This window comes from Manis pentadactyla, chromosome 4 (genome assembly GCF_030020395.1).
Source record: "Manis pentadactyla isolate mManPen7 chromosome 4, mManPen7.hap1, whole genome shotgun sequence".
Lineage (NCBI taxonomy): Eukaryota > Metazoa > Chordata > Mammalia > Pholidota > Manidae > Manis > Manis pentadactyla.
The window spans coordinates 112,110,758-112,130,867 of NC_080022.1; the positions used below are offsets into that span (position 1 = coordinate 112,110,758).

The 20,110-nt window shown below is 40.3% G+C and overlaps 1 protein-coding gene across 3 annotated transcripts in view; it reads left to right on the plus strand.

Annotated features, from left to right (window-relative positions):
- Positions 1–20,110, plus strand: part of SETDB1 (SET domain bifurcated histone lysine methyltransferase 1) — a 31,143-nt gene that overhangs the window by 10,154 nt on the left and 879 nt on the right. For 2 of the 3 annotated variants that reach the window (XM_036905212.2, XM_036905211.2), the window contains exons 4-21: positions 5,763–5,797; positions 6,218–6,317; positions 6,891–7,016; positions 7,183–7,384; positions 7,902–7,975; positions 8,850–9,040; positions 9,753–9,882; positions 10,539–10,704; positions 10,788–10,946; positions 11,572–12,204; positions 12,671–12,787; positions 16,545–16,714; positions 17,264–17,892; positions 18,351–18,379; positions 18,490–18,622; positions 18,886–19,051; positions 19,412–19,623; positions 19,888–19,976. In XM_036905212.2, the coding sequence (XP_036761107.2) occupies positions 5,763–5,797; positions 6,218–6,317; positions 6,891–7,016; positions 7,183–7,384; positions 7,902–7,975; positions 8,850–9,040; positions 9,753–9,882; positions 10,539–10,704; positions 10,788–10,946; positions 11,572–12,204; positions 12,671–12,787; positions 16,545–16,714; positions 17,264–17,892; positions 18,351–18,379; positions 18,490–18,622; positions 18,886–19,051; positions 19,412–19,623; positions 19,888–19,976 (3,361 nt within the window). Of the gene's footprint in view, positions 1–5,762; positions 5,798–6,217; positions 6,318–6,890; positions 7,017–7,182; positions 7,385–7,901; positions 7,976–8,849; positions 9,041–9,752; positions 9,883–10,538; positions 10,705–10,787; positions 10,947–11,571; positions 12,205–12,670; positions 12,788–16,544; positions 16,715–17,263; positions 17,893–18,350; positions 18,380–18,489; positions 18,623–18,885; positions 19,052–19,411; positions 19,624–19,887; positions 19,977–20,110 lie in introns of those variants that run through there. The other variant, XR_008997121.1, reaches the window with a different exon arrangement.

Consider the following 20,110-nt stretch of genomic DNA (forward strand, 5'->3'; position numbering starts at 1 on the left):
CAGAAGAGAATGACATGATATATTTAATGCAATGAAACAGAAGGGCCTTGAACCAAGAATACTGTATCCAGCAGATTATCATTTAAATTTGAAAGAGGGATTAAACAATTCCCAGGTAAGTAAAAGTTGAGGGAATTTGCCTCCAGCAAACCACCTCTATCTACAGTGTATCTTAGAAGGACTGCTCTAGGTGGAAGTACTCCTAAGGCTAAACAGATATTACCAGAGAAAATAAAATCACAACAAAGAAAGCAGACCAACCAAATACTAACTAAAGGCAAAAAATTAAATAAGCTATCCAAAAAGCAGTCAAGGGAAACACAAAAGAGTAAAGAATAAAACACCTAACACATAAAAAGTCAAGGAAGAATAAGAAGGAGAACAAATAAAGAATCAGACTGTGTTTATAATAGCGTAATAAGTGAGTTAAAGTTAGATGGTTAGATAGTACAGAAGCATACCCTTGAACCTTTGGTAACCATGAATCCAAAGCCTGCAATGGCAATAAGTGCATATCTATCGATAATCACCCTAAATGTAAATGGACTGAATGCACCAATCAAAAGACATAGAGTCACTGAATGGATAAAAAAACAAGACCCATCTATATGCTGTTTACAAGAGACTCACCTGAAACCCAAAGATATACACAGACAAAAAGTGAAGGGATGGAAAAAGATATTTCATGCAAACAATAGGGAGAAAAAAGCAGGTGTTTCAGTACTTGTATCAGACAAAATAGACTTCAAAACAAAGAAAGTAACAAGAGATAAAGAAGGGCATTACATAATGATAAAGGGGACAGTCCAACAAGAGGGTATAACCATTATAAATATCTATGCACCCAACACAGAACCACCCACATATGTGAAACAAATACTAACAGAATTAAAGGAGGAAATAGAATGCAATGCATTCATTTTAGGAGACTTCAACACACCACTCACTCCAAAGGACAGATCAGCCAGACAGAAAATAAGTAAGGACACAGAGGCACTGTACAACACACCTAACAGACATCTATAGAATTCTACACCCAAAAGCCGCAGGATACACATTCTTCTTAAGTGTACATGGAATATTCACCAGAATAGACTACATACTAGGCCACAAAAAGAGCCTCAGTAAATTCCAAAAGATTGAAATCCTACCAACCAACTTCTCAGACCACAAAAGTATAAAACTAGAAATAAATTGTACAGAGAAAGCAAAAAAAGGCTCACAAACACATGGAGGCTTAACAACATGCTCCTAAATAATCAGTGGATCGATGACCAAATTAAAATAGAGATCAAGCAATATATGGAAACAAATGACAACAACAACACAAAGCCCCAACTTCTGTGGGACGCAGCGAAAGCAGTTTTAAGAGGAAAGTATATAGCAATCCAGGCATATTTAAAGAAGGAAGAACAATCCCAAATGAATAGTCTAAAGTCACAATTATCGAAATTGAAAAAAGAAGAACAAATGAGGCCTAAAGTCAGCAGAAGGAGGGACATAATAAAGGTCAGAGAAGAAATAAATAAAATTGAGAAGAATAAAACAATAGAGAAAATTAATGAAACCAAGAGCTGGTTCTTTGAGAAAAAAAAATAGATAAGCCTCTAGCGAGACTTATTAACAGAAAAAGAGAATCAACACACATCAAAAGAATCAGAAACAAGAAAGGAAAAATCATGATGGACCACACAGAAATACAAAGAATTATTAGAGAATACTATGAAAACCTACATACTAACAAGCTGGAAAACCTAGAAGAAATGGACAACTTCCTACAAAAATACAACCTTCCAAGACTGACCAAGGAAGAAACAGAAAATGTAAACAGACCAATTACGAGCAAGGAAATTGAAGCGGTAGTCAAAAAACTACCCAAGAGCAAAACCCCTGGACCAGATGGATTTACTGCGGAATTTGATCAGACATACAGAGAAGACATAATACCCATTCTCCTTAAAGTTTTCTAAAAAATAGAAGAGGCGAGCAAACTCACTCTATGAATCCAGCATCACCCTAATACCAAAACCAGGCAAAGACCCCACCAGAAAAGAAAATGACAGACCAATATCCCTGATGAACATAGATGCAAAAATACTCAACAAAATATTAGCAAACTGAATTCAAAAATACATCAAGAGGATCAGACACCATGACCAAGTGGGATTCATCTCAGGGATGCAAGGATGGTACCACATTCAAAAATCCACCAACATCATCCATCACATAAACAAAAGGACAAAAACCACATGATCATTTCCATAGATGCTGAAAAAGCATTTGACAAAATTCAACATACATTCATGATAAAAACTCTCAGCAAAATGGGAATAGAGGGCAAGTACCTCAACATAATAAAGGCCATATATGATAAACCCACAGCCAACATCATACTGAACAGCGAGAAGATGAAAGCTTTTCCTCTAAGATAGGGAACAAGACAGGGATGCCCACTCTCCCCACTGTTATTCAACATAGTACTGGAGGTCCTAGCCACAGCAATCAGACAAAATAAAGACATACAAGGCATCCAGATTGGTGAAGAAGAAGTCAAACTGTCACTATTTGCAGATGACATGATATTGTACGTAAAAAACCCTAAGGAATCCACTCCAAAACTACTAGAAGTAATATAATTCAGCAAAGTTGCAGGACACAAAATTAATACATAGAAATCAGTGGCTTTCCTATACACTAACAATGAACTAATAAAAAGAGAAATCAGGAAAACAATTCCATTCACAATTGCATCAAAAAGAATAAAATATCTAGGAATAAGCCTAACCAAGGAAGTGAAAGACCTATATCCTGAAAACTACAAGACACTCAAGAGAAATTAAAGAGGTCACTAACAAATGGAAACTCATCCCACGCTCTTGGGTTGGAAGAATTAATATTGTCAAAATGGCCATCCTACCCAAAGCAATCTACAGATTCAATACAATCCCTATCAGATTACCAACAGCATTCTTCAACAAACTGGGACAAATAGTTCAAAAATACATGTGGAACCACAAAAGACCCCGAATAGCCAAAGCAATCCTGAGAAGGAAGAATAAAGTCGGGGGTATCTCACTCCCCAACTTCAAGCTCTACTACAAAGCCACAGTAATCAAGACAATTTGGTACTGGCACAAGAACAGACCTACAGACCAGTGGAACAGAATAGAGACTCCAGACATTAACCCAAACATATATGGTCAATTAATGTACGATAAAGGAGCCATGGACATACAATGGGGAAATGAGAGCCTCTTCAACAGTTGGTGCTGGCAAAACTGGACAGCTACATGTAAGAGAATGAAACTGGATTATTGTCTAACCCCATACACAAAAATAAATTCGAAATGGATCAAAGACCTGAATGTAAGTCATGAAACCATAAAACTTTTAGAAAAAAACATAGGCAGATATCTCTTGGACATAAACATGAGCGACTTCTTCATGAACATATCTCCCCAGGCAAGGGAAACAAAAGCAAAAATGAACAAGTGGGACAATATCAAGCTGAAAAGCTTGGACACCATCAATAGAACAAAAAGGGATCCTACAGTATGGGAGAATATATTCATAAATGACAGTTCTGATAAAGGGTTGATACCCAAAATACATAAAGAGCTCACGCACCTCAACAAACGAAAAGCAAACAATCCAATTAAAAAATGGGCAGAGGAGCTGAAGAAAGGGACTGGGGAGGATGGGTGGGATGGGAGGGATAAGAGGGTAAAAGGGGCATTACAATTAGCACACATAATATAGGTGGGCGGCAGAGGGAAAGCAGTACCACACAGAGAAGAAAAGTAGTCATTCTATTGCATCTTCTTATGCTAATGGACAGTGACTGTAATGGGGTATGTGGTGGGGAGTTGCTAATGGGGGGAGTCTGGTAACCATAATCTTGCTCATGTAATTGTACATTAATGATAACAAAATTTAAAAAAAAGAAAATGCAAGTCAAAATCACTTTATACTCATTAAGATGGCTATAATCAAAATGCTAGACAGTAACAAGTGTTAATGAGAATGTGAAAAAATTAGAACTCTCTAAATTACTTAGGAATGTAAAGTGGTGCAGCCACTTTGAAGTCTTTCATTTCCTCAGAAGGTTAAGAACAGAGTTACGATATAACCCAGCATTTCCACCTCTAGCCATATACCCAAGAGAAATGAGAACATATGCCCACATAAAAACTCATCCATGAATGTTTGTTTTAGCATTATTTATAATAGCAAAAAGTGGAAACAATTCAAATATCCATCAATCAATGAATGGATAAACAAAATATGATATATCAATACCATTGAATTTTTTTTATTAAGGTATCATTGATAGACACTCTTATGAAGGTTTTATGTGAAAAGAATGTGGTTACTACATTCACCCATATTGTCGAGTCCTCCCTCATACCTCATTGCTGTCACTGCTGTCAGTGTAGTAAGATGCCACAGTCACTACTTGTCTTCTGTCTGCTACACTGTCTTTCCCATGATCCCCTTCACACCATGTGTACTAATGATAATAACCCTCAATCCCCTTCTCCCTCCCTACCCACCCACCCTCCCCTTTGGTAACTGTTAGTCCCTTGGAGTTTGTGAGTCTGCTGCTGTTTTGTTCCTTCAGTTTTGCTTCATTGTTATACTCCACAAATGAGGGAAATCATTTAGTACTTGTCTTTCTCTACCTGGCTTATTTCACTGAGCATAATACCCTCTACCTCCAACCATGTTGTTGCAAATAGTAGGATTTGTTTCTTATGGCTGGATAGTATTCCATTGTGTATATGTACCTCATCTTCTTTGTCCATTCATGTACTGATGGACGTTTAGGTTGCTTCCATATCTTGGCTATTGTAAATAGTGCTGCAATAAACATAGGGGTGCATATGACTTTTTAAATCTGAGATCAATACCGTGGATTATTACTCAGCCATAGAAAGAAATGAAGTACTGATAAATACTACAGCATAGATTAACTCTGTATGGTAAACAACATCCAGTGTAACTCCATTCATGTGAAGTGTCCAGAATAGATAAATCCATGGAGACGGGAAGTAGATTACTGGTTGCCAGAGGTTGGAAGGAGGATGGAATGGAGAGCTACTACTAATGGGTATTTTCATCACCCCCAAAAAAAGAAACACCTCTAATAAGTATAGAGTTTCTTTTTGGGGTAAAGAGAATGTTCTGGAATTAGTGGTGATAGTTGTATAACCTTGTGAATATACTAGAAACCACTGAGTGAAACATTTTTAAAAGGTAATTTATAGGGTAAGAATGACGTCTGAATTTTTAAATTTTCTAGTGGAATTTAAAGTTCATTTTCTCAGTTGCACCAGCCACATTCATGTGCTTAGCTGTCAGATGTTAACATTGGATAGGGCAGATACATTTCTGTCATAGCAGAAAGTTCTGTTGAAGAGCACTACTCAAGAATAAATGCTTTAGCTTTATGCATTGACTACATCTCATTTTTTCAAATTATTGACATAACCCATATAAGTAAATAGTTGTTACAAAAATTCAAATAAACAATGAAAACTCAAAATCCCATAGACCTGCCCTAGTACATTACCCCCAGGTAAGCACTTTCACCTATTTGTTCTTTACCTTTCCGGACCCTTTTAGCATTTGTACATATATGTATCTATATCTAGTTTTCAGTTGTCAGTAATGCCTATAATAATGTGTCCAAGTAGCTTATTTTTTGATTTATTGGGTTTAAGGGTAACTCTCTTACACTCATTAGTTTTTCCTATCCATAGGTGATGCTGGGAGCAGAACTCCAAAAGACCAGAAGGTGAGTTGGAATGGGTAAGGGAAGGTGAAAAATAAGAATACAAAAATGGGAGAAACTTTTGACCTGACCATTCAATCAGTTCAGACATCAACATCATCCTGTAATCAGTCCTGTGGGTTGTATTCCTCTAGTAGATGTTACAAGAATACATAAGAGGTTACTTAGAGATGCATGCACTGAGTGCTGTACAAATGTAGAGTTTGGCAGTGATCAGCTAGGTGAAGTTAACTGGGAAAACCTTCCTAAAGCTGATTTCTGAACCAGATTTGTAAGATAAGGCAGTTTTGCCTGATAAAGTAACCGTAAGCTTCCAAACGTAACTCAATTCTGTTTTGATTTTTGAAAGATGAGTTCTTACTAAGTTATTCCTAACCCATGCTACTATTTTAAAACTTGTTTCCCTCATCACCTTCCTTACAGCTCCGTGAAGCTATGGCTGCCTTAAGAAAGTCAGCTCAAGATGTCCAGAAGTTCATGGATGCAGTCAACAAGAAGAGCAGTTCCCAGGATTTACATAAAGGTTAGGGTCAGGAGGTACCTTGGTACAGGTGGGGTTTGGGGGGTCAATTCCTGCAGAGATTTCATGGATAACTGGCTTTGTTTAAGCAGCTCAGATTCCTTTCTCACCTCTGTCGGGTGCTTCTTCAGGTGTGTGATGGCTTTATCCAAATACGTTTTTAGCTTCATGCTCAGAATACTTCTTCCAAATGGAGATTAAAAATAAGAGAGTAACTCAAACTCTTATAAAGAGGTCTGAGGGAAGCTTTATAGAATGGAGCTGTTAGTATATCCCCTACAAGAAACTGTTTTATAAATGCTGCTTAGCATTTAATGACTGCTAGTTAACATTGTTGTTAATAGGGAATTGGAAACATTTAGTTTAAGCAAGGTATTCTTGAACTGTATGTGAATTTAAAATCCAAGTTTTTCCTGTTGTGTCAGCTGTGCCTTGTGTTTCTGTCCTTGGCCAAGAGAGCAGTAAAAGTGGCTAAGGATCAAAGATTACACTATTTTCCCTTAGTACCCTACTGCCCTATTTACTCTCCCCAGTTTCTACTGTATCTCTTTAGAACAACTTTGCTTTCTTCCATAGGAACCTTGAGTCAGATGTCTGGAGAACTGAGCAAAGATGGTGACCTGATAGTCAGCATGCGCATTCTGGGCAAGAAGAGAACTAAGACATGGCACAAAGGCACCCTTATTGCCATCCAGACAGTTGGTATGTTCAAGCTAGAGGAAGAACTAATGAAAGGCAACCTGCAGGTCTCCATTGCTGATGGTTTCTTTTCTCCACAGTCTTGCCTTTTGTCCCTCACATAGCAGCTAGGATTTACATGGAAACTGATGGTTTTTTTAAATTTTGTTTATCTTTCTCTGTTACTTAGGGCCAGGAAAGAAGTACAAGGTGAAATTTGACAACAAAGGAAAGAGTCTGCTGTCTGGGAACCATATTGCCTATGATTACCACCCTCCCGCTGACAAGCTATATGTGGGCAGTCGAGTGGTGGCCAAATACAAAGATGGGAATCAAGTCTGGCTCTACGCTGGCATTGTAGCTGAGACACCAAACGTCAAAAACAAGCTCAGGTACCTGGATGGGACTATAAAGAGAGCAGAGGCCAGGGACACAGCACCTGCCCTGTTCAAGCTATAGTCCAGATCTCATGGTTGGCCTTTGTGTTCTCTGTCCCCAGTGGCCAGGCACACTTTCTTGTTCTTTGCCATAGGAGTTATGTAGCAGTCTTTCTTCCTTTTTTTTTTTTCCTTAAGGGGAAAACTAGGAAAGAGTAATCAAGTTTGATTAATGGTTAAGGGAATAGGGAGTTTGTATAGGAAGAAAAAATGAAATGGAGACTAAATTGTTTTCAGCAGAATAGGAATCTATTCTGATAGTGAAACAAAAAGAAGTAGCTTTTGGAAAAGTGGGGATATGTTGGTTAGGTTAAGGAAAGTTCTTAACTCTTGGAGTAGGAAGAAAGAGTAATAGAAAAAAAGTAGTACAATGAAACATCTTCCCTGGAGTGTGTGCTGTTAGTGATCCAGAGGAGTAGAAGCCACAAGATAATTTCTGACCCTGATCTTTCTACCATCACTTTCTTTACAGGTTTCTCATCTTCTTTGATGATGGCTATGCTTCTTATGTCACACAGTCTGAACTGTATCCCATTTGTCGGCCACGTGAGTGACCTTCCTCTCTTCCTGAGTTCTATCCATTTTCTTCTCTGCCTTGTATTTCTTGGGAAGACAGCCAGTTGAAAAGCCCTGATGTTTTTGGTGCTCTGTCTCAAAGAGCATAAGTTTAATAAGTGTTCTTTGGGAGATACAGTTTTATTTGCTCATCTCTAAGGCTGTCTTTATAGCCAAAGAGTGAGACGCTAGAAGATCATGACTGACTTGGGTGGATGCTCATATTGTAGATGTGTTCTAATTTCATGTCAAAGTGGTTTAGGTTTGAGAAGATATTAATTCTTTGCAAGTCTCATGCTTTATCTAATGTTTTTATAAATCTGGTCTGCATAGTGTTTCTGCAGAAGCTGTGATATATCATATTTGTGACTCTTGTTTGAGGACAGACTCCTATGGAAGCAGCTGTTTTTAATTGCAAAAGAGTCAACTAACACTACTGTCTTTCCATATAACATGGCAGTAAATGCATTCAGGGTCCCTTAAAAGCCTGTTAGAGAATGAGAAAGGAGGACAGATTTTTTTTTATCAATTTCATTATGCCACCTAATCTTTTTTGATTTACCTCTAGACTCATATCATATTAGCAAGAATTTTCCCAAGGTGAAACATCCATTTTTTTAATAATGAGGGACTCAACCTTATTTGCATATTGTTTATTTAGTATTTACTTGATTTGTGTAGCATTTACACATTAGGTTCAATTCTTTCAGATGGTCTTGGTTTTGCTTCCCCTGAGGTTATAATTTCTTCGTGTATTTTCTCCCTCCCAACTTGAAAAATATCAAATGCCTCCTTGATAATCATTTTTCCCTATCAAGACACACCCTACCTACCCTTTCTCAGCCCTGCTTCTTCCTTGGGACAGTGAAAAAGACTTGGGAGGACATAGAAGACATCTCCTGCCGAGACTTTATAGAGGAGTATATCACAGCTTACCCCAACCGGCCCATGGTGCTGCTCAAGAGTGGCCAGCTTATCAAGACTGAGTGGGAAGGCACATGGTGGAAGTCCCGGGTCGAGGAGGTGGATGGCAGCCTAGTCAGGATCCTCTTCTTGGTACTGTTCTTCCCTAGGGTTTTGGAGGCAGGGGTTGGGGTGGAATGGGAGAGCATAAGAGGCAATAAGGATGATTTTATAGCTACTACATAATTTTTCTCTCTGTTTTCCTCCTATCTGTTCTGTTTTGTGTCTAGTTTTACTTTGTCCTTTTTGTTCATCTGTGAGTGGTTATTGAAAATAAATTCCCTCAATTTAGGATAACGCTAATCGGCATGGTGATGGGGTTTTTTTTCTTTCCCCCTCCTTCTAGGAATATTCACATTGCATGTAGGTACAGAGAATGCTGCTAGTTCCATTTGTCCAGGTTAAGGTTTTGGTGGCATAGTGGGACAAAAAAGGAGTCAAGGAATTGGAGGTCCTGATATTTCAAGGCCCAATTTAACTGTTAGATGTTATGTACCTATCTGTTTTGTCCTTCTCACACTTTTCTTAGAACTATAGTTTTTCTCTGAGCTATCTCAGTCAGATGTTTCTAAAGCCTTAGGATTCTTGTCACACTTTTTATACTCAGTATAAACATTTGTCTCTCCTGTAATTTCTTAAACAAGGAATATGTGTTTGTCTTCTTTATATTCTTGATTCTTGTCATATAAGTTTATTGAATAGGTAGCGAATTCAAGGCTCATCAGGGAGATTTCTCTCAAGGAAGTGACAGGATAGATTCTAGCCTGTAACTCATTTCCATCCACTCTTCCTCCCAATCCTTCAGGATGACAAAAGATGTGAATGGATCTACCGAGGCTCTACACGTCTAGAGCCCATGTTCAGCATGAAGACATCCTCAGCTTCTGCACTGGAGAAGAAGCAAGGAGGACAGCTTAGGACACGTCCAAATATGGGTATGTCCTGAAAGATACCCTGGGGGAGAGAAGAAATGGGCAAACCAGCAAAGGAGATTATATACAGTGGCTATTGCCTTTGTCAGGATGACACTACTGATTCACTAGAAACAGGACAAGTGCCCTGAGTGGTTTCCAGTAGTGGTGATGGATTTGTAGTGCTGTCGTGCTGTGGCTCTGGGTCATTCTAAACAGCCACATAAAAATCTGATGCTTAGGTTAGAGGTATTGGTAGTAGTAGTAACCTCTGTTACCCACATGAGGATTATATGCTTTGGGTTATCTATGGTCAGTTTTCTTAAAGCCCAGACTCTTTTTGCTTTTTATATGTTCCTGGCAGACTTTCTGATTGATTTTTCCTAACAACATTAGTTGTTCTAAGAATGCAATTTTTAAAAAATCTCACCCAAGTATAAAATAATTACTAATGTAAATCATTTCAAGCAGGAAGATAAAGCCCTATTACCGAGGTCAAATCCAGCCTGTGGCAGTATTCACACTCATTGGTATAAATAATGAGAACTGACAGTCTAAGCACTTAACTCAAAATGTTTCTATTGGTGCTGTTCATATTACATAAATAGAGCATCAGGTGTGTACATGAATATAAGTGAGACTGCTGTCTTTCTCAATGACCAATTTCCTTTTTCCTATAGGTGCTGTGAGGAGCAAAGGCCCTGTGGTCCAGTACACCCAGGATCTAACCAGTACTGGAACCCAGTTCAAGCCAATGGAGCCTCCACAACCTACAGCCCCACCTGCCCCACCTGCTGCACTCGCCCCACCTGCTCCACCTCTATCCCCCCAGGCAGGTGACAGTGAGTGAGTGCTGTTTCTTCTTTTTCACCAGTTTCTTTCATATTGTATTTTCTGTATCCCTTACTATATGATCTCTACTCTCCTAGAAATTTGGAAAGCCAGCTTGCCCAATCTCGGAAACAGGTAGCCAAAAAGAGTACGTCCTTTCGTCCAGGATCTGTGGGATCTGGTCATTCCTCCCCTACATCCCCTGCACTCAGTGAAAATGTCCCTACTGGGAAACCTGGGATCAACCAGATGTATAGGTGAGAAAATCTCAGGCTCTCTGTTGGGGGGTTGGCAGTGTGGACTTGAGTGGTCACAGTATAGGGAGGTGGGAGGTTCCTTGGCTCCAGGGACTTAGTTGTTATGACATTGAGGAGTTTGGACTTGAAAGTGTAACCTCGGAAGTTTCCAAGAAACAGAACATAACAGTAATTGAATTACAAGTCAGGTGCCTAGAAATACAGAGTCACCAGAAAGTCATTTGTTAACTTTCTCATTGAATGTTGTGTCACTGTTGGTCCAGTAAAAAGGGAACGGTACAGCCTCTTTCCTTGAATCATTGGAGTTAATAAGGACATTTATAGGACCTGTAGCAGGAAAAAAAGCATTAGTAGAAACCTGGACTCCACTTCCATAATTCACAGGCCAAAGAATTTTAGGAAAAGGTACACTGTTAGAGATATTGTCAGCTAGTAAAGAGTAACCAGGCATTTGTTGTCTTGAGTTGGTAAGGCAAGGAAAAATCTGACTTTCTTGTGTTATCTTTAGCTTCAAGAGCACGGCTATTTGAAAGATCAGAGAAGTGGCTGAGCCAGCTAGAGGGGTAATTATGCAACAGAGAGGTCCTGTTGCCATCTTATTTGATCTCTTGCATCTTATTTGCAGATCCCCTTTAGGCTCAACAACTTCTGTCCCAGCACCCCCAACACCTCCAGCCCCGTCAGCCCCACCTGCCTTCCATGGCATGCTGGATCGTGCCCCAGCAGAGCCCTCCTACCGTGCTCCCATGGAGAAACTTTTCTACTTACCTCATGTTTGCAGCTATACTTGTCTGTCTCGGGTCAGACCTATGAGAAGTGAGCAGTACCGGGGCAAGAACCCTTTGCTCGTCCCATTACTTTATGATTTCCGGCGGATGACAGCCCGGCGCCGAGTTAACCGCAAGATGGGCTTTCATGTTATCTATAAGACACCCTGTGGTCTCTGCCTTCGGACAATGCAGGAGATTGAGCGCTACCTTTTCGAGACTGGCTGTGACTTCCTCTTCCTGGAGATGTTCTGTTTGGATCCATATGTTCTTGTGGACCGGAAGTTTCAACCCTATAAGCCTTTTTACTATATTTTGGACATCACCTATGGGAAGGAAGATGTTCCTCTATCCTGTGTCAATGAGATTGATACAACTCCCCCACCCCAAGTGGCCTACAGCAAGGAACGAATCCCAGGCAAGGGTGTTTTCATTAACACAGGCCCTGAATTTCTGGTTGGCTGTGACTGCAAGGACGGGTGCCGGGACAAGTGAGTTGGTAGGGAATTGCCAGCCCTGCTTCCAACTTTGTTACGGTTGCCTTTCTTAACACCTCTTCCTTTGTCTTACATCTGCATGCCTTTCCTCCTCTCCCCACCTCCCTTTACTTCCTTACTCAGCTGGGTCTTCTGCCAGAAGGCCTCCATGAGAGCCATGAGGTAGAGAGGCTGGGGTCCGACTTGCCCCACTGCATGACCCTAGGCACATGTATTCTGTGTTTGTTTCTCTGATTCTCCTCCTTTTTGTTTCCCTCCATCATGCTTTCAGTCGCTACTTCATTCTCTGTCTCTATTTTACTGTCACTCTGTCATGTTCTTACTCTTATCTTTTCCTTTTTCATTCACATGTATGAGGGAAGAAAAATTTCACTACCTCATTCCCATACTTTTATTAGTACGTCTTGCTTCTGAAGAAGGTGTCACAGCTTTAGCTATTATACTCGTTCCTCTTATACAGGTCCAAGTGTGCCTGCCATCAGCTGACTGTCCAGGCTACAGCCTGCACCCCAGGGGGCCAAATCAACCCTAACTCTGGCTACCAGTACAAGAGACTAGAAGAGTGTCTGCCCACAGGGTAAGTAGTCAGGGGAAAGTAGGGCACCTCAGAGACTGAATTCTTATTTTTCTATGCTTATGGGAATCATCAGAATTCTAAAATGTGGAACTAGAAATAGAATAACTGAAACAGGCAATTTATCAGTGAAATCTTATTTACTGAATTCCCAGCATACATTTCTCCCTTCGGTTTTCCTTGAATTAAAAGCATGTATGGCCTAGATTGAATAACACATAGCAATTTTCTATTCAGTAAAAGATTATCTTAATTTCATAGCTGTATGAATATCTTAACAGATTGTGGGTTATAGCAAGTAAGATGTGTTCAGAGGGGTGAAGTAGGCAGTAGGCAGGGATCTAATTATATAGAACCTTGTAAATCAGAATAAAAATTAGAATCAAATTCATGGTGTAACAGGAAGTTGCTAGAGAATTTTAGGCCGGCAGATAATGTGATCTGTCTTTTGAAGATTACTTGACTTCTTTCTTTATGGAGGACAGGTCTTAGGACAGCACAAGTAGAATTTGGAAGACTACTTAGGAGATGATTACAGGAAGATAAGTGAGAGATGGTGGTTGCTAGGGCTTGTACTAGAAGGAAGGTGGCAATAGAGATGAAAGAGGATAGACTTGGAATGCTTTTGGAGATAGTACTATAAAACTTGATAGATTGAGAAAGTTGGGGAGAAGGAGCAGAATTAAGAACAAGTTCTAAATATTATACTTGAGTAACTAAGTAAGTGTGCTTTTTACTGAGATGGAAGATTAGTAGAGTTGCAAGTCTGAGTGGAATTCAGCTTCTGTTCTGGCCATGTTGTTGGAGGTGCCTGTTATGCAATACAAGTGGAAGTGTCAAAAAGGCATTGAGATTTCTAGAGAGAAGTGTAAGAGTTAGACATAAAAAATTAGGAATCATCAGCACAGGAGTGGTATTTAAAGCCTGAATGAGTTTATCTAGGGAGAATATTGACAGTAGAGAAGAGGCGGCGGCCCAGGGGTAAGTCCTGCACTCTCCAGCTACAGATTGGATGGAGGGGAGCCAACATGTGAGATTGACAAGGACAGGTCAGGGGAAGAGGAAGACCACTGTACTGTAATGTGGTAAATTGGTTATATATGAACATGGAAACTAATAAGCCTAGTGCTCAAGATATGTAATTAGCAGAGAGAACAAAAAGGAGAAAATGCGTAAGTGAAATAATTCAGGAATTTTCCCATAATTGAAGGGTCTCTGTTTCCAAATTGAAAAGTCCAATTAGGTCCCAGCATTATGGATGAAAGTAGATCCCCATAAAATACATGATAATAAAATGCGATCATTGTGTCCACAGAACTCTGAGGAGAAAAAGAAAATCGTAAACACTTCTAGAGAAGAAAGGTAGACCACAAAAAAAATTAGAAATCAGATTGATTTCAGCCTTCTCAAAATAACATGTGGAAGCTAGATGGCAATTAGGGAATTTATTCAGAATTCTAAGGGAAAATTACTTCCTACCTGGATTTCTAAACCCAGGCAAGCAATCAATTAAGTGTCAGGATAAGCTAAAGACATTTTTAGGTATGAAATACCTCAAATTTTTCCATTATTCCCCTTCTCAGAAATTTACTGGAAATGTTTGCCAAGATAACAGTAACAAGGAACAAAGGCATACTCATCCAGGAAACAGAGGATCCCACTCAAAAGTGGAGTGAGGGGGTCCCACAGATAACAGTGAAGTAAAGGGAGCTTTCAGGCTGACAGCTGTGCGCCAGATTTAGAGAAACAGAGTGTGAGAACAGGTCAGATCTGGCTGCAAGTCAGACTTCAGAAAATTGGGTTTGATAGAAAACCCGCTGTGTCTGAGTATCTTGAGATTGAGACTTGGGAAATCAGGAAATGAATTTGTGCTGAATGCATATGGAAAATTAAGCAAAGGAAAAGACAGTTGTGAGCTTTAGCTGCATCTCTGTATCATTTATGTTTCAATTATAAACAAAAATGTGAATCTTGTAACAATGTTTAAATAGTGCTGGGTGGTAGGAGTGTTCGTATATCTCTTCACATGTGTGAAACTTTTCAGAAAAATACTTCGAAATAACCACAAGTGATACATCACTCCCTTGCTTAAAACTCTTTAATTGCTTCCACTGCACTTTGGATTTTATTCTAACTCTTAATCTTGGGTCACAAGACGCTGTATTATCTAGCCCCTCTTCTCTGTCTCCCTCCAAAACTGTCCGACCACACTGATACTTTTCAGCTTCTGGGTCCGGCTCACCCAAAGGCCTTTGTACATACTGTGCCCTCTTGTTGGCATCCTTCTACTGTTCTCTCTGTGTGGTTATCTTTTTCAACCTTGAGCTCTCAGCTTTAATCTTACCTCCTCAGAGCTTTCCTGTTCACTCTAAAACTAAGTCATTTTCACTCCCTTAATTCTCTCATTGACCACTCTGTTTGTATCCTTTATAGCATCTGTGACAACTTTGTTGACTCTTCTTGCTGTCTTTTCTATTAGAATGGAAGCTCCATGATGGTGGAGACCTTCTCTTTCTTGCTCACAGCTGTATCACCAGCAGTTGACTTATCCAGTGCCTGGCACATAGTAACCACTCAAATAAATTTTGTTGAGTGAGTGACATTCAGTATATCTACTGAGTCTCACATGGTGAGATTAGACCTGAGTTCAAATTTATTTGAACTGCCTTTGTTCCTTCCAAGCTGATCTTGTTTTTATCAGCTATCAACAGAGTATGTGAATACTAACACCTCCCCAACCCTAGGGTGTTTTAAGGAATCTGACAGTTGTTTCTTGATGTGGTGCTGGTTATATGGTATGTTCAGTTTGTGAAAACTCACTGAACTTACTGGCTTAGTGTATACTTTCCTCTATGTATAATATACTTTAACAATTTTTTAAGTTAAATAAAACACTGTTAAAGGGTTGCTTTGAGGATGGAATAAGAGAATATACATGAAGTATCAGCATAGTACCAAACACAGAGTGTATGTTCAGTAAACAGAAACTGCGCTTACCATCTTTATCCAGAGGGATATGACTGTTATCAACCAATTAATATTTCCAAAAGTAAATGTCTTCCTAACGTTTAATAACAGAAAAATAAGAAGTAAAATCCTTATACTGAGCAAAGTAGAGCAGAAACATCAATACCTATAAAGGTGACAGGTTTCTCAATATGACTATATTAACTTCTTTTAATGTTGATATTTGCTGGATTCTCTGATTGACTCCAGTAGTTTTTTTTAAAATAATTTTTAAGCTGTTAAATTCCTTAAACTAGATAGAATATGAGCTCCCTGAGAAACTGACCTTTCAATTGTATTCCCAATGTCTAGCATAGCTCTTGGAGTTCAATAAATGTTCTCTAAATACAAGAATGAAAATCGACTTTAGTTTGTCCTCTTTACTCTTTCAGTATCTGTTAATGGCTTCTGTTTTTCTCATTTATCTTCATTTTATGCATCTACTTCTACAAATTGACATAGCCTAGCTACTTATTTTAATAGCTCTTAATCGTATTCACATCATAGTTGCTTAGCTTACTCCAGGTATTAGGCATTCTGTATTCACTGTTAACTCACTGTTACTCACTGCTGTAAATATCTGTGTAAATCACTTTTCCCCCTCTTTGAAATACTTTCTTGGGCTGTATTCCCAAGTGAATCAAATAGCATAGGCAGTTCAATATTCAATAAATCTGCTCACTTCAATCATTACCTAGTGAATAGTGGTGCTGTGGTGATCATTTTGATTGATTTCATTGTAAATTCCTCCTAGAGTTTATGAGTGTAACAAACGCTGCAAGTGTGACCCAAACATGTGCACAAACCGGTTGGTGCAACATGGACTACAGGTTCGGCTGCAGCTATTCAAGACACAGAACAAGGGCTGGGGTATCCGCTGCTTGGATGACATTGCCAAAGGCTCCTTTGTCTGTATTTATGCAGGTTGGTAATGAAATGAGAGGACTGTTTTCTGGTGCTAAAATGTGGGAAATTGAATCAGAGACAAGTTGAACCTAAAAACAAAATGCTTGATATGTGAATTGGGAGAAAGAGGAGGCCAGGATTTTCTTCTGTAAAGAGCATGTCAAGTGATGAGCCTGTCTTGATGGACCAGGGAGGGACAAAAGTTCTTCATAAGGACAAGAATGAGAAGGGATGGAGTTGTGGATGTGATGATGTTTCAGAGGAGAGGCATGATAGTAAAGTCCCACACCACTATCTTCCACCCAGACATCTATTAGCATAGCTGAGAAATCTCTTTTGGTAAACAAAGAGTAAGAATGGGAAAGCAGGGTGAGATTTAAAACTACAGAAAGCTTCCTATACTCTTACTGTAATTACAGCAGTGAGGAGGCTATCAAGAAAGAGAAGTGAGAGAACATAATGAAGGCATTTGACTCTGCTGATGGGCTGGATATTGATTGAATGACCCCTGTTCTTTCTAAAAGATCCTCATAACCCTGGAAGGCCTTTAATTCTCTTCATTCCCAGGCAAAATCCTGACAGATGACTTTGCAGACAAGGAGGGCCTGGAAATGGGTGATGAGTACTTTGCCAATCTGGACCACATCGAAAGTGTGGAGAACTTCAAGGAAGGATATGAGAGTGATGCCCCCTGTTCCTCTGACAGCAGTGGTGTAGATTTGAAGGACCAGGAAGATGGCAACAGTGGTACAGAGGACGCTGAGGAGTCCAACGATGATAGCTCAGATGATAACTTCTGTAAGGATGAGGACTTCAGCACCAGCTCTGTGTGGCGCAGCTATGCTACCCGGCGGCAGACCAGAGGCCAGAAGGAGAATGGATTATCTGAGACAGTTTCCAAGGACTCCCGCCCTCCAGACCTTGGGCCCCCACATGTTCCTGTCCCTCCATCAATTCCCGTAGGTGGCTGCAATCCACCTTCCTCTGAAGAGACACCCAAGAACAAGGTGGCTTCGTGGTTAAGCTGCAATAGTGTCAGTGAAGGTGGCTTTGCTGACTCTGATAGCCATTCATCTTTCAAGACTAGTGAAGGTGGGGAAGTCCGGGCTGGGGGAGGCAGAGGGGAGGCTGAGAAGGCCTCTTTCTCAGGGCTGGGCTTCAAGGATGAGGGAGACATCAAGCAAGCCAAGAAAGAGGTAAGTAGTGGCAGAAAATTCTGAGAACAGTGGCTTTTGTGTAATTTTGGCACAGTAACAAATGATGCACTCTCACCATGAGTCCTCACATGTAGATTATTTACTTGATGGATATCATTTTAAATGTATTTTCAATGCTATTGAAACTTAACCACATCACAGGTGGTGAACCATGTCTCATTGTCCTTGTATCCTTGTAAGAGTCCACCCATAGTGTTTTCCATGAACATTTTATGCCCTATCATTAGAAAGAGTTAAAGACCCTTCCCAGGGAGATTTCCTGAAAAAAAATGTGATTGTTACTGTCAAGTTGCATAGTAATTTCTCCACATACATCCCACTTTAAATAGTGTACCTTTCACTGGCTAATGTCTTTGGAGGTCATGAGGTGAAGTCTAATTGTTGAATTTGTTACCTAGGACCACGAAAACATTTAACCCTTCATTACTCTTTTCCAGGAGCCTGATGAGCAAAACAAGATGTCAGTGTAAGTGTCTCACTTTTTGACCTATTTCTAAATCTGCCTCCCCTCGAGCCTGCAAAAACCTAAGCAGCAGCCAGTAACCTGACCCACTCTCATTCCTTCCTGTGTATCAGAGTTACTGAAAGCTCTCGGAATTATGGTTACAGTCCTTCTCCCGTGAAGCCTGAAGGACTTCGCCGCCCACCTAGTAAAACTAGTATGCATCAGAGCCGACAACTTATGGCCTCTACTCAGTCCAACCCTGATGTAAGTGGCCTCCTTTCTCAAGCTGTACCTTATCCAGCCTTCTGTTTTATTCAGTCTTAGTAAAGGAACATTCTCGTCATCAGGTCCTTCACCATAATTAGGTTTTTTCTCGATTCTTTGGTCTTGACTTCCTGCCTCATTTTCCTTTATCCAACATAGTCTTGCTCTTGCTATACGCTCAGCCCATTCCTGCCCAATCACAGGTAAGAGCATGGACTTGAAAGGGCCCTCTCTTCTTCCTTCTCATTTTTCTGTTTCCCCAGGATGTTCTGACACTGTCCAGCAGCACAGAAAGTGAGGGGGAAAGTGGGACCAGCCGAAAGCACACTGCTGGTCAGACTTCAGCCACAGCAGTTGACAGTGACGATATCCAGACCATCTCCTCTGGCTCTGAAGGGGATGACTTTGAGGACAAGAAGAACATGTCTGGTAGTCTGAAAGAATTTTCAGGGTAGTAGGAAAGAAAAGTTGAGATAGAGGATTTTTTAAGGGAACTACAGAAGGGGGGCATATTTAGATGCTGAGTTGAAGCATCTCTGGGAGGGGCTCCCTGACAAATCTTTTATGTTGTTTGACATAACCCTTCCTCTCTTTCCAGTTACAACTTTTCACCCTTAACTCCTTTATCCAGCAGATCTAATCCTGCTGGAAACACTGCCACTTAAGATCTTTGGCTCAGAGCCCTAGCTTGTTGATATTCCTGCGCTGCAAATGGGGGAATGAAAATGGGGGTGGAATAGCCAGTCACAAGGTGGGGTGGGTCCTGATCCCATTCCCTTTCCTGTCCAGGTCCAATAAAACGCCAAGTGGCTGTAAAATCAACCCGAGGCTTTGCTCTTAAATCCACCCATGGAATTGCCATCAAATCAACCAACATGGCATCTGTGGAAAAGGGGGAGAGTGCACCTGTTCGTAAGAACACACGCCAGTTCTACGATGGTGAGGAGTCCTGCTACATCATTGACGCCAAGCTTGAAGGCAACTTGGGCCGATACCTCAACGTGAGACCCCTTTCCCTCACCTCTGAAGACTGGGTTACCCCATGGTCCTCAAATACCTTGTTCTTCTAACGCAACTGTGTAAACCCACCTTTTCTTGTCATAAATTCTTGATCTCAGAGGACCTTAAAGGGGTAGCTTTCTTCTAAAATTTCTGTTATTAAGGGGAGGATCATTTGGGGTTGTTTTTCATCCAATTCTCACTTGTTCCACAAAACCAGGTTTTTTTTCCTTGGTTCTTATTCAGTCCTGTCCTTAAACTTATAGCACAGTTGCAGCCCCAACCTGTTCGTCCAGAATGTCTTCGTGGATACTCATGATCTTCGCTTCCCCTGGGTGGCCTTCTTTGCCAGCAAGTAAGAGGGAGTTAGGAAAGGGGATGGTTGGGTAGGAAAAGCCCAAGCCTGGGGAGGGACAAAGACTATGAAAGTTCTCGGGCCCCTCCTCCCTCTGATCTGGCTCACCTGAACACTCCGGAAGCCCAGCACCA